This window comes from Zootoca vivipara, chromosome 2 (genome assembly GCF_965207765.1).
Source record: "Zootoca vivipara chromosome 2, rZooViv2.hap1.1, whole genome shotgun sequence".
NCBI lineage: Eukaryota > Metazoa > Chordata > Lepidosauria > Squamata > Lacertidae > Zootoca > Zootoca vivipara.
Genome location: NC_142584.1, coordinates 10,055,471 through 10,070,935, shown reverse-complemented (window position 1 = coordinate 10,070,935; position 15,465 = coordinate 10,055,471). Strand labels below are relative to the sequence as shown.

Here is a 15,465-nt window from a genome sequence, read left to right as displayed (position 1 = left end):
TTTAAATGTCACCACATCATCTTCAGCTAGTGCAGGAGAAATGCCACATGCTTGCCTACAAATGCTGCCCTGCAAGGAAAAAAGGGGGCTCCAGAAAACCTTCCCCAAACTTTGAAAGAATGTTCCAGTGATGGCACTAGTGACCATGCCCCATTCATATGCTTGGACCGTGACCCAAGGAACATGTGTAGGCTCATGCACAGAGCCCCTCCACATGCCAGCCAAGAGCTGGATGGCACTACAGAGCATGTGGCTGCTACACTGGTAGCAGTATTGGGGCCAGACTACACACATGTGGGCTTTCTTTCAATGCATTTGAACACAAACACGATCATGGAATTGTAGAGCTGGAAGGGACCCTGAGAGTCATCTACAACGCAGGAATATGCAGCTGTCCCACACAGAGATCGAACCTGCAACCTTGGTGTTATCAGCACCATGCTCTAACCAACTGAGCTATCCACTTCGACTGATATGATCCTACAACAACAGTCCAAGTACAGGTAACTCACATCTTAGACTTATTTAAAGCTTGCAGTTTTATATGCATTGCAATAAAAAAATGTCAGGCACGGGGGGGGGATAAGAAAATGGCATGCAGCGGGGACGAGGGGGCAAGAGAGAACAGGGGGAAATGGCTACCAATCCCCGGCAGCCTTTGTGAGAATGTTTGGTTGTGGAAGAGGCAGTTGGAGAGGGTGATTGGAGGAAGCCAGAGAAACTGCAGGTGGGTTTGGAGAGACAATGGTGGGATTTGGAGTGCACTGGAGGCATTCTGAGTGTGGAGGAGGTAGCCCCCAAATGCAAGGCATTTTGTTTGATTATCATCATGAGAAACCAAAGAACTGGGGGGTGGTCCCATGCTGGAAGAGAAGTTGGCTGCACTGAACTGCAAAGGTGACCAGCCAGGTGCAGGACAAGGCTTTGGTGAAGATGGAGAAGATACTGAACTTGTGGCTGGAAGACATGAACCAGAAACATGTTCCTGTGGATGGCAGTATCTTGTGCCAAAGGGCTCTAAGCCTCTATGAGTACTTCAAGCCTTCTGGAACAGATGGGGACCAGCCTGTCAAAGAATTTTAAGCCATCCCAGGTTGGCTTAACAGCTGAAAGATCTGCTTCAACCTGGAGATTGTCTGGATGACAGGGAGGCTGCACCTGCAGACAAAGAGGCTGAGAAAACATACCCTGCGCAACTAAAGCAGCTGCTGGACGACAGGGCATATATTCCAGAGCAAGTCTTCAATGCAGACAAGACGCGGCTTTTCTGGAAGAAAATGCCTGAGCAGGCTTAAAATTGCCAAAACTGAAAAGCAAGACCATGGCTTCAAAGCTGCAAAGGATCGAGTGGCTGTGCCGATCTGTTGCAATGCAGCTGGACACTTAATAAAGCCGTTACTGTATTGTCCTAAAAGGCAAGAACAAGAATCTGCTTCCTGTGTTTTAGCAACCCAACAAAAAGTCCTGAGTGACCTCTTCATCATTTCTGTACTGGTTCCACAGCTGATTCATTCACCTTGAGGAGAAACACCTGCAGTTTAAGGAGATGCTGCTTGTGGACAATGCTCCTGGGCATCCTGAGGGGCTCCACTTTGCACATAGTGAGGTAGAGGTTGTCTTCTGTTGTAATGGCAAAGACGACACGACTCAAGGCAGGTTGAACTCAATGGGAAGGCGGCCAAAAACGGAGCTTGAGCGCTTCCTTTTATTGAAAGATCAGGATGACAGTTAATCATTACAACGATAGTGTAACTTCTAGCCAATTACAGTGGTGCAGTCCCATACAAGGTGATGTTTCCTGTAACGTCACAACCGGTCACTCCCTAAGACATCCTCCATAGCCCACGTGTTGTTTTGCCATGCCCTCTGTCCATGCTCCAAGCACATGTCACTCTGTAAACACCCCCTCCTCGTTCCCATTGTGTTGCCCTCCTTGGCTTGACCCATCTGGTTTGTCCTGATTCATCCAGTTCCGTCCAGATCCTCCTTGATCCTTCTAACTCTGTTGTGACCTGTTGCCCTGCTGACCTGAGCCTCTGACCTGTCCTTCTTCACGTGTTTCCCATTCTGACATTGGGCCGGTTTGCCGTGCTAATGCCCACACTCTCGAAGATCGGTGTGGCTTGCCAGCACCAGATCTCAGTCATTCCCACACATGCCAGCGCCATTTCCTCGTGTAATCCCCACAGTTTTCCCTCCGTCCCCACAAATATCCTCATCCAGCTTCTGGATAAAGGTGTGATTCACTGCTTCAAGGCTGCTCACCTTCTCCTAGATGATCAAAGTTATTGATACTGTACTGATATGGATCTTGACTTCACAGCATGCTGGAAGCCCTTCAACAATGCTCATTGCATCACATGCATACTGGCGGGACACGTGGAAGGAATGTGTGCAGGATTTCAAGGGATTTCCAAGCATTGCCACTGAGGACATTGTGCAGATGGCCCGGCAAGCGGGTGGTCATGGTTTTGTTGACCTCATCCAGGAAGAATTGGAAGAACTAATTTAGGGCCAACAGGTACCGACTGTTGAAGAACTAGAGGAACTGGTCAGTTCAAGCTCAGAATGAGAGGATAGGGATGAGGACGGAAAGCATGAGCCAACAAACTGGAACCTCCAGAAATGTTCTCAACTCTTCCAAGTCATAAAGCATGCAAATGAACTGATTGCAGAGTTTAGCCCCTTGCAGCCTCAGGATCATCCATGGGATTACAGACACTCAAACTGTACAATGAAATGTTTGACAAGCTCAAGAGACAGCAGCAGCTTCCAGTCACCATGTTCCTCACAAATAAACCACCAGAAGCAGATGTGTCCACCTCTGGATCTGAACCACAGCCAAGCACTACTTCTGACTACTGGCTAACCCCTGGGTCATCATATCATCTGAAGCATCATCCAGCAAGGGAGAGGAGGAGAAGGACCAAGAGCCGCATTTGTCCCTCACCAGTAAGCACAAAAAATATATTTAAAAATGGTTTTTAAATGGGTTTCAAAGGGGTTTTGATGGCCTTACACAATCTTATATACAGGATGGCCAGGAACGTAACCCCCACTTAAGATGCTAGCTACCTGTATGTAAAATCCTTTTCTCCATTACTAGCTCAACCCACTGCCAACTCTCCTTCACTGTCCCTCTCCCTGATCTCCAGTGAAACTGCAAGGGTCACAGGAAAGCCTTGTCGGTTTCAGCAATCCCTCCTGGACAGCCAAATCTATGCCTAGATCTTTGCATAGTCTGTTACTGTTCATGTACTACTTGGTGCTCCAACACCAGTAGGGATACATGCACTTTTGAAGTGGGAAGGAGAACAGGTTTGTTTGTTTGTTTCACTTCTTCCTCTCTCAGTGCTCTCTCTGCAGGAACTACACCGCAGATGATGTGAGCACAGGAAGCTGCCTTATACAAGCTCAAACCACCTGGCCATTGAGCTCAGCAGGTTCAAACATAATGCTAAGCTATGGTTTAGTTTATGGGTCACAAAGAGTCGGACACGACTAAACGACTAAACAACAACAACAAATGGTTTAGTAAAGTTGGTTTATTAAACCATGGCTTAGTGTTAAGTGTGAATGCTGCCCAGTGGCGTAACTATGGTTTGTTTAATGCCAACAAACCACAGTCTGAAGTGTTAACCCATCATCCATCCTCCCTCCCTCCCTTTTTCTTCTTTCATTTCCATTACAGTGGACCCTCTGAATATTAACTTAATTCGTTCCAGGGGTCTGTATGCACCTCAAAAAGTCCACATCTAGAGGTGCCTCTTCTGCGCGTGCACACGGCACGATAGAGCATTTTGCGCATGCGCACGTAGCGCAACCCGGAAGTATACACTTCCGGGTTTGCCACATTCGCAACCCGAAAGTTACATTACTCAAAGGTAACGTAACCCAAGGATCCACTGTATTGATATTCCACCTTTCAGGGTATAAATCATTCCAAGGTAACTTGCAAAAAAACCACTAGACTATATTTTCATTAAAACACACACACACACACACACACACACACACACACACACACAAATCTCAACATATAAAAAGCCATCAGAATCCTTCCCGCAGGATCATGTTCTCTCAACGTCAGTAGAAGTCAGAGAGTAGTTAGAGGTGCCTCTCAGGGAGTTGCCATTCACAACTCAAGGATATCCCAGGCTGGAAGGCGATGTGTGTTACCTTACCCTTCAAGACTCAGAAGATCACACCCTGTGCAGCCACTACCATCCCAAGACACAGGAGCCAATGGCTGAAGAATTGGTCAGTAGCCATTATTAGTAACACTTTAAGAAACAATTTTTTCAGCTTTTATGGTAGCAAAGCAAGCTGAAAGAGCAAGTTTCTGAAATCACCATCTTGGCTCCAGCAGACTCCATGCCCTTAATAGCCTGGATGGGAGGGCTTGTTTGACCACCCCACCCCAGACAGTCACCAAACTACAAAGTTGGAAAACAAACTGAACTTGCGAGAAACATGTCACAATTTACTTGATCATCTGTGGGGCAACTCATAGTTAACTTGAGGTTTGGTAAACAAACCGCTGCTTAGTGATACATGTGAACCAGGCCAGCAAGGTATCAGAAAGCGCTTTATATCATCTAATATAAAGCGGATTGTGGTAGGGCTGTTAAGAAATTTAGCTTAGGGTTTGGTTTGTGTAAGGCCACAGCTCATGCTGAGTAATGGGGGGCGTGTGTATGCAAATTCCTTGGATCTGATTGGTTGTTGGGGCCCCTCTTAAAGCTGCGTCCACCATTTTCTGGTCACATTTTTGCCTGGCGTTTGAACTGTGTGTTTCTATCGGTTCCTGTCTGGCAAGAGAGCGTTCCTGGATTCCTGGAGTCTGGTTGTATCTGGCTTATTTAATTTGCTGATTTATTCAGCTTATTGCTTGCTTTTGATTTTTAGCTTTCATTTACTGCCTTATTTAGCTCCGTTTTGATTCTCCCCCTCCCCTCCCTCCCCACTCCCTTCCCCTACGGCTCGGCCTCGGCTGGGGGCGTTGGGAGTCCCCCCCCCCCCGCACAGGCATCCCACTTTATTTAAAGGGCGCACCCCCCTTTAGATTCCTTTAAATTCTTTAAATTCCCCCCCCCCCGCTTGCCTTGGCTAGCCTGCTGTGGCTCTTGGTGGGCAAGGGGGCCTTGGTACCCTGAGGGAGCCTTGGCTCCTGGCTCCTTGCCTGGCCGTTTTCCTGCTGGGGCTGGGCTGGGCTGGGCTGGAGCCACGTGGGTGGTTAATAGGGCTGTTGCCGGCTGAGGAGCATTGAGGCTGCTTGCGCTCTGCTGGGGGCCTCTAATTTGGCTTATTGGGGGCTGTGGCGTTTGCCGCCCCCCCTGGGGTGCCTGCGGGGTGGGGGTGCATCATTGGGAGGGCGCCAGGCCGTTATTGTGCCTGGTTTGCACGTTGCGTCCGCCATTTTAATGCTTGCAACCCCCTTTGCTATTAAGCAGAGAGCTGCTGCTTGTGCATTGGGGGGAGCGGTTTGAGGGGGGTTGCTGGGTCTTTAGGACCTTGGGAGGGGGTCCCCTCACTTGATTCACCTGGGGGGCCTCTAGTTTTTGTGTCCTGTATAGCGTTTGTTTTCTGTTTGCATCTGTTTTAGCTGAGGAAAAATTTTTTCCTGGCTGCAGTTTATTTCGAGGCTTGAGTGCTTGCAGCCAGTTTCTGGGCGTTTGGCGCCATCTACTGGCCACGAGTTGTTACTACACCTACAAATTTAATTGCCTTTTCCCTCAGCCTATATTGAAGTCCCTTGAACAGGCTTTGACTTTATTGTGTTGCCTGACTAGCTTATTGGGTCATTTTAACTTATTGGTTTCCTTTAATTACTTGATTTAATTTATATCCTTTTATTTAGGAATCTTAATTGATTCAATTGGATTATAATTGGCTTTGACCTGCGTGGGCTTGCTTTGGTTAAGTGAAAGGAAAAAACTTTTACTCCTTGCCTTTAATTGGAGGCCTGAGTACTGCAGCCTACTTTAGGTTCTCTATGCCATCGGCTGGCCTCAAGGGGGTTATCGCACCTTGTTAGTTTTGATACTGTTCCTTCCCAATAGATAGGGAATACATTGCTTGGCCTGCGTTTTGGGTTTCTTGCATTGTTTAATTGGCTTAATTGATGTCCATTGTTTAATTCAATTTAATTTTAATTCACGTTAATTTAGTTTTCACGTATTCTGGTTAAGGATTCTATTTGGTTGCGTGGGTGGGAGTTTGGCTTTGGCCTGCGCATTTCCCTCTCCCTCCCTTTTAGGGGGGGGGCCGGGGCGTGTGCCGGGGTCCGGCCTACACCAGCCTGCAATACAAGTCTAACTGATTTCCCTGGGGCCTTTCAGAGGCCTGGGTGTCCCCAAATATTTTGCAGTTAGTTTTGCAGATTGGTTGGGAAGGCTCCAATATTTGAGGGGTGGGGTGACGCCGCCTAGTGGTTAAAGTGGTAATACGCACCCCTGTGTGATTCCACGTGTGTTTGCTTGTTATTCCAAGTAGTTAATAGTTCAGGATGGCGGCCCACCCATCCACTTCAGGGAAATCTAAGAGGGTCATTAAGGGCGCTTCGCAGAAGCTGCGTTCGCCAGCCTCGCAGGCAGCGGGTCGCGTGGAAGCATTCATCGCTAGCATTGCTGGTGACCCACAGGCCCTGGCCCAGCTTGGATCTGGGCTTGATGCCTTATTACAGAACCCGGCCTCTCATCCTGCCGCCTCGACCTCTGCTGGTTTACCTCTGGAAGCAGGGCGGGAGGCGGCGACTACGGCCATGCCTCCAGACCGGCAAGGCCCAGACCCTCTTTCTGCCCCCTCTACCTCTGCAGGTGTATCCCTGGACCCTGGGCAAGCTACGGTGGCGGCGTCGCAGCCTCTGTCCCCCATGGCGACCATTCTGGAACTGCCTGAGACCACCACGTCTGGGCCAGCTGACTCGTCGGATGACGACTTCGTGGGGCCTTCTGGTGTTCTGATGCCGAATGCCTCTTCCACTCCTATGGTGGTGCCGGCGCCCCCTCCCGTCAAACGACGAAGTGAGGGGAAGCAGCCTCGGCGCACCAGGAGGGCGAGGCAGGCTAAGGGCAGAGTAAGTGGGCAAGGGCAGGGGGGGCGGACGGGGGCCTCCTCTAATGTTGTTGTTTCGCCCGTTGCTCCATCCCAGACTCTTGCCGTCGCCTCGCGGCGCGAGGGGCTTTCGTCGGCATCCGGCGAGGAAGCCCTCCCAGTGCCGGCTAGAGCGTCGAGTGGCGGAAAACGTCGTCACAAAAGTCGTTCCAGGAGGCGGGCAAAGAGGCGCAAGGACGATACCTCGGCTTCGACCACCTCAGGTTCGTCCTCTAGCTCCGAGGGTTCTGATCACTCTATGGGGTTGTACTGGGCTTACGGGGAAGTGGATTCTGGCCTTCCTCGTTGGGCCTGGGCTCGTCGAGCGAATTCGCATCGTGCTCGTTATGGAGCTGTTCAAGAATGTCTCGACGGAGAGTTGGTCCCGGAAACCACGGTTTCCACCAACAGTACTAGGGATATTATTCCGGGCAGTCACTTGTCCTCTAAATTGAGGTCTAGGATATTGGATGGTAAATATGTAGACATTTTTGATTTAGCTCCACCAGAGGAGGTGGTCCCTGAGCAAGGAAACGCCCTCGTTGGTACTAAGAAGAAAGGCAGGGGGAGAAAGGTGGAGCGGACTTTCGAGCGTTGGCTCGATTGTTATCAAGTTTTTTCCGGGGTAGTAGTAGCGGCATATCCCCGCAGGGCTCTACACCTTATCGTGTACCAGTCCATCGTAAGGTCAGCATATAACATGGCAGGGGAAGCGGCCGCAATTGCTTATGATGAAAGATTTCGCAGGCGGGCGTCAAAAATTGACACCGCCCGCTTTGACAGGAAAGACTTGGACCTTTGGACCACGTATGTGGCTCCGTCGGTTTCACGGAAACCCGCCGAGCAGCAAAGGGCTAAGACCCAGCCTTTTAAGGCGGCACCTAAATTGCGCTGCTGGGATTTCAATAAAGGACTGTGTCAGCGCCCGCGGTGTATTTATGCGCACACTTGTGACCGGTGTGGCGGTAGCCACCCGGCTGTTAACTGCTATGCGGGCCGGCGGCCCTTTCGTGGGGGTCGGGGAGGATTCAGGCAGGCGCCAAGGGGTTCCGCCCCTGCCCTCCCCGCTCCCCCCGCAGCTTCCACATCAAAGTGAATTGCTTCAGTTAGCTTTTTCTCCCATTAAGTTACCGGCCCTTAAACATTGGTTAGCCTCCTATCCCAATATTGAGGCGGCTGCATATCTTCGGGATGGTTTCTCCTTCGGGTTCCGGATTCCGATAGCTTCGGTTCCCCTGGCTAGGAATCCTAGGAACCAGAAGTCGGTGAGAGAGATGCACGAGGTCGCAAGGCGGAAGGTTAATAAAGAAATAGCCCTCCAGCGCATGGCTGGTCCTTTTGCGTCTCCGCCTTTTCCCAATCTGCACCTCTCTCCCTTGGGAATCGTCCCCAAGAAGGCTCCGGGTGAGTTTCGGCTCATTCATAATTTGTCTCACCCTAGGGACACGTCCGTGAACGACGTGATCCCTCCGGAGCTTTGTACGGTCAAATACGCTTCTCTCGACCAGGCAATTAAAATGATCAGAAAGTTTGGGCCGGGGGCCTTGTTGGCAAAATGTGATATCGAATCGGCTTTCCGATTATTACCAATTCATCCGCATGATTTTTGGTTGCTGGGCTTTCAGTTTGAAGGCGCCTATTATTTTGATAAGGCCATGCCAATGGGCTGCTCCGTAGCCTGTGCGGCCTTCGAGTGCTTTAGTACGTTTTTGGAATGGGCCCTTCGCACGAAGACCGGATTAACGGGGGTCACTCATTATTTGGATGATTTTTTAATGGTTTCTGCGGCCGATACGGGTGACTGCGTCACCCTGCTACAGGCCTTTAACGACCTTACCAATGAGCTGGGCGTGCCCCTCGCAGCGGATAAGACTGAAGGCCCAGCTACCAGGCTCACGTACCTGGGTATCCTTCTGGATACCGTTAATCAGACTTCCAGCTTACCTATGGAGAAGATCACCACGCTTCGACGGGTGATAGAGGAAATGCTGGTGCCGGAAAAAGTGACGCTTCGCCAGCTGCAATCGTTGCTGGGTCACTTTAATTTTGCCTGTAAAGTTGTGTCACCCGGTCGCCCCTTTTGTGCGCGTTTGAACAAACGCACCGTTGGCCTGCGTCAGCCTCATCACCGGGTGCGCTTATCGCAGGGTGAGAAGGCTGACATGAGGATGTGGCTGGTATTCCTGGAGGAATACAATGGGGTATCCTTGTGGCAGGATGTTTTAAACCTGCACAACGATTTCCAAGTGCACTCCGATGCGGCGGGTTCCCTGGGATTTGGTTTGTTTTGGAATGGCAGGTGGTGCGCACAAAGATGGCCCCCTGCTTGGCGGGACACTGAAATCACGCGGGATTTAACTTTTCTTGAGTTCTTTCCTATAGCAGTTGCAGTCCATATTTGGGTTGACGACTTCAAGGACCGCCGCGTATGCTTTTGGTCAGATAACCAGGCTGTGGTGACTGTCCTTGCGAAACAATCTTCTAAGTCAACTCGGGTATCGGCTCTGCTGCGGGCATTCGTGCTGCAGTGCCTGCGTTTTAACATTATTTTCTCTGCGCGTTTTGTCCCGGGCGTGGCCAACGATATAGCTGACGCTTTGTCACGATTTCAGATGGAGCGCTTCAGGTCCCTGGTTCCAGACGCACAACATCAGCCGGAGATTTTCCCGGATCGTCTTTGGAACCTTGGCAGCTGCTAGTCTTGCAGGGAGTAGCTGCTTCTGTTTCCCCCTCTACCCTGCGGGCTTATCAAAAAGCTTGGACTGACTTTTTAACTTTTCGCAGTCAGTCGCTCGCGGTGGAGGGAGCGGCCCGCCCCTCTTCTTCCCAGGTGCTTCAATATTTGGCACACCTGTTTCACCTGGGAAGGGCTGCCAGGACCATAAAGCTCCAGTCTGCGGCCATTTCATTTTTCTCGAAATTGTTTTTTAATAGGGACCCTTGCGCCAAATTTGTGGTGCGTAAGGCCATGGAGGGATGGGGTAGGCTTTGTCCTCCCCGTTCCCCTACCAGGAACCCGATTTCTTTTGATCTTCTCACTAAAATGAGATTGAAGCTTAGGGTGGTGTGTTGGTCTAAATATGAGGCCCGTTTGTTTTCGGCCGCCTTCTCAGTGGCCTTTTTTGGCGCTTTGAGAATTGGTGAAATTGTAGGGGGTCAGATGCGTCAGGGGGTGCCAGGGGGTTTGCTACTCCAGGACATACGTCTGTCACCAACGGAATTGTTAATCACGATTCGGAGTTCCAAGACCGACCAGGCTGGTAAAGGAGCAGTAATGCGACTGCCTGCTACGGGGCAGACGGGCCCCTGCCCGGTTAAGGACGTAGCCAAATTCTTGGCGGAAAGGCCAGCTGGGGAGGGCCCCTTGTTTGTGCATCAGGATGGTAACCCGATGACTAGGCTGCAATTTACTAGAGTTATGAGGAAGGTGATAGCGGCATGCGGTTGCGTGGCCGCTAATTACGCTCCTCATTCCTTTCGCATTGGGGCCGCCACTACGGCGGCCCACTGGGGTCTTTCGGTTGATGCTATTAAGGATTTGGGCAGGTGGAAATCTGCAGCGTATAGATCTTATGTTCGGAAGCGCTCCTAACTTTGTCGTTTGTTTTCCAATGTTTTCCCAGGGCTCGCGGACGTGCACATATGGATGGTGGGACATTCCATAGTCCATTGGGCAGGCCTTCGCGCTGGCCAAACGCCATTGGGTCCTCGACTTGGCCTTCCATCCAACATCCAAGTGACCTGGATGGGCAAGAGGGGCATGCGCTGGGGGGAGCTTCTCCCTTTGCTGCGGCGCAAAGCCCTCTTGCTCGGGTGCCCGTCCGCCCTGGTGATCCAGCTGGGAGAAAATGACATCCCCGCTGTGGACCCGTTATCTCTTCGCCTGGCTATCCTACGAGATTTGTTGGAGATAAGGACTTGGTTCCCTGATACCGTCGTTTTTTGGTCCCAAATGTTGCAGAGGATGCAATGGCGGGGTGATATTCCTCCTCTGGCTGGGGAAAGAGCTAGGAAGAGGGTTAACAGCGCAGCATCCAAACGGGTGTACGAAATCGGGGGGAGTTTGATTCGTCATCCCGAAATTAATGTTAGAGCCCCGCTTTTATATCGGGATGATGGGGTTCACTTATCCCCTGATGGGTATGATATTTGGCTGCGTGATGTGTCTGAGGGTTTAAAAAGTTGGTTAGGTCTCTGAGTGTTGGCGGCAAGCCAGGGCTGGCTTGATTGGCGGTTAGGCTTTTGGTTGGTTAATCGGTTGGTAGAGGGGGTGGCACACGGATGCCTACCCTCACCTCCGTTTGCTCCATATAGAAGTATTCCGTTAAAGGAATCTCAGGGCTTACACTCTTGTCCTTACCATCCCGCCATTGGCGGGAATGGTGGGCCCAATTTTAAGAGCAAGAGCCTTGAGGAACATTCTTGGTGAAGGTGAGGAGGGAATGACTGGGCGCAGCCACCTCCTCACTCCCAGGTATGTTTACTTGACTTCCATGCGGAAGTCGGAGCAGGAACTGTCCAAGCGGACAGTGGTGAGTCCTGTCCTATGGTGACAGCTGATGTGAGTCCTGCCACGTGGGCAGATGAGGTGAGTCCTGTCCAATGGTGACAGCTGATGTGAGTCCTGCCACGTGGGGCAGATGAGGTGAGTCCTGTCCTAAGGGGACAGCTGATTGAGTCCTGTCCTGGATGGACAGATGGGGATAGTCCTTCTTTAGGAAGGACGAGTGAATAACCAAAAGCCTAAGCCAACACTCGGATTAAAATTGTGTATTTAATAAAGTTGTGGCCCTAAATTATTTGCCAAAAACCAAACCATAATTCTGTTGTCAGTTGTGAGTTATTTAAGGTAATTTTCTGGGAAGCCTCGACACACAAAGCGCTTTATATCATCTAATATAAAGCGGATTGTGGTAGGGCTGTTAAGAAATTTAGCTTAGGGTTTGGTTTGTGTAAGGCCACAGCTCATGCTGAGTAATGGGGGGCGTGTGTATGCAAATTCCTTGGATCTGATTGGTTGTTGGGGCCCCTCTTAAAGCTGCGTCCACCATTTTCTGGTCACATTTTTGCCTGGCGTTTGAACCCCTCCCACCCGCCCTTTCTTTCTTGCAGGTTAGCACGACATTGCTATTGCCTTCGGGGCCGCCTGTATTCAGGGGTCAGTAGGAATTTTTCCAATTGGCTGATTGGCTGTGCCTCTTGGTTTTCGCCTACTGCGCTAGCAAATTGTCACAACTTGTTAGGTTGGCGGTTAGGCTTTTGGTTGGTTAATCGGTTGGTAGAGGGGGTGGCACACGGATGCCTACCCTCACCTCCGTTTGCTCCATATAGAAGTATTCCGTTAAAGGAATCTCAGGGCTTACACTCTTGTCCTTACCATCCCGCCATTGGCGGGAATGGTGGGCCCAATTTTAAGAGCAAGAGCCTTGAGGAACATTCTTGGTGAAGGTGAGGAGGGAATGACTGGGCGCAGCCACCTCCTCACTCCCAGGTATGTTTACTTGACTTCCATGCGGAAGTCGGAGCAGGAACTGTCCAAGCGGACAGTGGTGAGTCCTGTCCTATGGTGACAGCTGATGTGAGTCCTGCCACGTGGGCAGATGAGGTGAGTCCTGTCCAATGGTGACAGCTGATGTGAGTCCTGCCACGTGGGGCAGATGAGGTGAGTCCTGTCCTAAGGGGACAGCTGATTGAGTCCTGTCCTGGATGGACAGATGGGGATAGTCCTTCTTTAGGAAGGACGAGTGAATAACCAAAAGCCTAAGCCAACACTCGGATTAAAATTGTGTATTTAATAAAGTTGTGGCCCTAAATTATTTGCCAAAAACCAAACCATAATTCTGTTGTCAGTTGTGAGTTATTTAAGGTAATTTTCTGGGAAGCCTCGACACACAAATAGCCTTCCCTGTCATCTGCCAATTGATTCTGTTTTTATCTAGAAGTGTCAAGGATTGAACATGGCAGCTTCTCTATGCAATACCTTTACTCTACCTCTCAGCTATGGACTTCCCCAAAGGGTTTAACAGTCACTCTTCCCCATTCCCATCCCAAGAAAACCTGGAAAGCTGTACCGTCTCTGTGATTCTTTGGGAGAGAAAGCTCCAAATCTCAGTGGTATTAAAGGGATATGAAACGGTTTGCATAGATCATATCGTGTCGTAGTTTCCTCTTTCCCGATTTCTCCCCCCCCCCCCCCGGCTTCCCATTGGTTGGGGGCAACATTCTGTGTCTCAAGAATTCTTAAGGTATATCTTGGCCCTGTTAACTGAGCATCTGTTGCCCTCTATCAATTTCAACAAGCAGGCAATAGACGAAAGCTCAGAGGGAGATTCATCTCTCCATTTTGTATCCAGAACTGAATGGGCTGCTGCCACACAGTTTGAAGAATATCGCCTGCAAATTCTGGACACCCTTCAAATTAAGCGCTTTAAAACACTTTGGCATTCCTATCCAGGAAGGGAGCAAACTCTATGTTACATTAAAAGCAGCTTTTTTTAACCAGCAGGCCTGCTGCTCCCTGCCAAAACAGACTCAGGACCACGGGTGCTTTCCGGGTGGGACTTTGGGGTGGAAAGCCAGGGCTCTGCTCAACAGATGGAGCAGGAAGGCCCCCCCAAAACCCTGCTAGCTTCCCACGTTTTTAAGGAAAGCACATTACCATCTAAGGAGGGCACATGCCCAGCTGAAAAACCATTAAGCCCAGAGTCTAATATTACTTAAATTGCACCACTGCTCAGAACCAAAGCATGGTGGTGTGTCTGTGTGCTATGAAATAGTGCAAGGAGATTAACACCAACCCCATAGCTGCCAAGTCTCCCGTATTCCCCGGGAAATCCCCGTTTTTCCAGCTGTTCCTAGCTGAAAAAAATGGATTTTTTTTGTTTTTCCCCGGTTTATTCTGGCGCGGCAGCCATTTTGGAACTGGGCAAAGCAGCATCAAAAGTCACTTCTGAGCATGCTCCGCCCAGTTCCAAAATGACGGCAGCGCTACTTCCGGTCTGCTACTTCCGGCCCGGTCCCTTATTTCTCCGACAGCAACTTGGCAGGTATGCCCCACCCTCCAGTGTTTCCCTGTTGAAAATTACCACTTGAAGCTGAGATGGGTTAATCCCCTCCTTCCCCATAGCTATGGTCCCAGTTTGGAATGTCCCCTTCCTTGTGTAGCTCCTTTTCCCAAAGAAAGGGGCTTGACCAGTGCTATTTTTCTAGAAAGAGAGGTGCCGGAACTCACTGTGAACACCTCCCTTGTTCTTTTATAATGGCAATGGCACCCACCTGAGAACTGCCAGGACTGAGTTCTGGCTGGAAAAAAGCCCCGGGCATGACCATTTCTGAACGCATTAGTTAAAAGTACCTATAGCACAATGTGTAGTTTGGCTTTCAACACTGTAAGGTTTAAGAACAATCTATGACAGTCGTTGAAATCCTGTCTCAAGCATGCTTAGCACGTAAGTCCTGGCAATGTTAAGAGAACGAACTTTCAGGGAAGCACCTGCAATTGTAGCCTTGGGATATAGCCACACTATAGAGTTTACACCTAATTTTACAGTAATTGCTTTATCCCTGGGAATTGTATCCTTGTGAGGGAGGAACTAGGAATCTCTTGTTTTACAGCAGCTCATAAGGACAGCCCTGCTGTCTATATGCTTCTTGACACCCTCGAAAAACTGTCTGCCCAAAACTGTGCATTGGGGAAAAACACCGATCATGAATCTTCTGGCCTCCAGCCTTATCTGATCAGTGAAATTTCATCATTTGCACATGTTTAAACACCTGGTATATCATGTGAAATGGAACCAACTAGAAAAACTCATGTTCTAGAGGGGGAAGGAAATGAGGAATGGACCAGGAAGATTCGGACACCTAGTTTGAAAGAGGAGCCCCACCCTTCACAACAAAATATATTTCCTGCAAGACAAAGTGCATATCCAGTGAAAACTTACAATCTCACCAGTTTTCTCTCTCCATTTCAGTGAGACTAATGAGACCACCAACATTTGGACCATGTGCCATTACCTTTTCCTATCTCTACAGATTTTTATATATATATATAAAATAAAGAATAATAATCAAGATCTCTCCCTTGTTTTCATCTGAGAAAAGACTGAGTTTAAGTGTCTAAAAGCCAGAAGACAAACAAAAAGTAAGAGACATATTTAGCAATTTATAAAGCATTTCCTAGATGCAAAAAATTGAAACTTGAAATTTCTGGAGGCCGCCCACTCTGTGAATTTTGAATCTCGCTGTTTTTCAAGATGCCAGCAGGCAAATGGGCAGGATCTGTTCACCAACCCAAAATTCTGCTCATCCACATTTGGCAGTGTCAAACATTTTTCTCAATCTGCCTGGCAGCACTACTTAAGATGATGG

General features: G+C 49.6%; 2 protein-coding genes across 3 annotated transcripts in view; both read left to right on the top strand.

Moving 5' to 3' along the window:
- Positions 1–15,465, top strand: part of LOC118081524 (TBC1 domain family member 15-like) — a 176,055-nt gene that overhangs the window by 97,294 nt on the left and 63,296 nt on the right. The gene's annotated exons all lie outside the window — the stretch shown is intronic.
- On the top strand, positions 4,585–12,927 carry LOC148686721 (uncharacterized). 2 transcript variants are annotated; one of them, XM_088661299.1, is made up of 2 exons: positions 4,585–4,849; positions 6,819–12,927. In XM_088661299.1, exon 2 carries the CDS (start codon positions 6,875–6,877, stop codon positions 8,189–8,191), a length of 1,317 nt encoding a protein of 438 aa, XP_088517425.1. In that variant the 5' UTR covers positions 4,585–4,849; positions 6,819–6,874; the 3' UTR covers positions 8,192–12,927. The 2 variants fall into 2 exon arrangements, with proteins under 2 accessions (XP_088517425.1, XP_088517424.1); XM_088661298.1 differs by having other exon boundaries at positions 4,585–7,319; positions 10,719–12,927.

What these genes read in the sequence shown, in the direction of transcription:
- LOC148686721 (XM_088661298.1), top strand. Translation starts at nt 6,509, where the DNA reads ATGGCGGCCCACCCATCCACTTCAGGGAAATCTAAGAGGGTCATTAAG. An exon ending in CTCGGCTTCGACCACCTCAG is followed by an intron (nt 7,320 to 10,718) that starts GTTCGTCCTCTA and finishes ATGTTTTCCCAG; the next exon opens with GGCTCGCGGACGTGCACATA.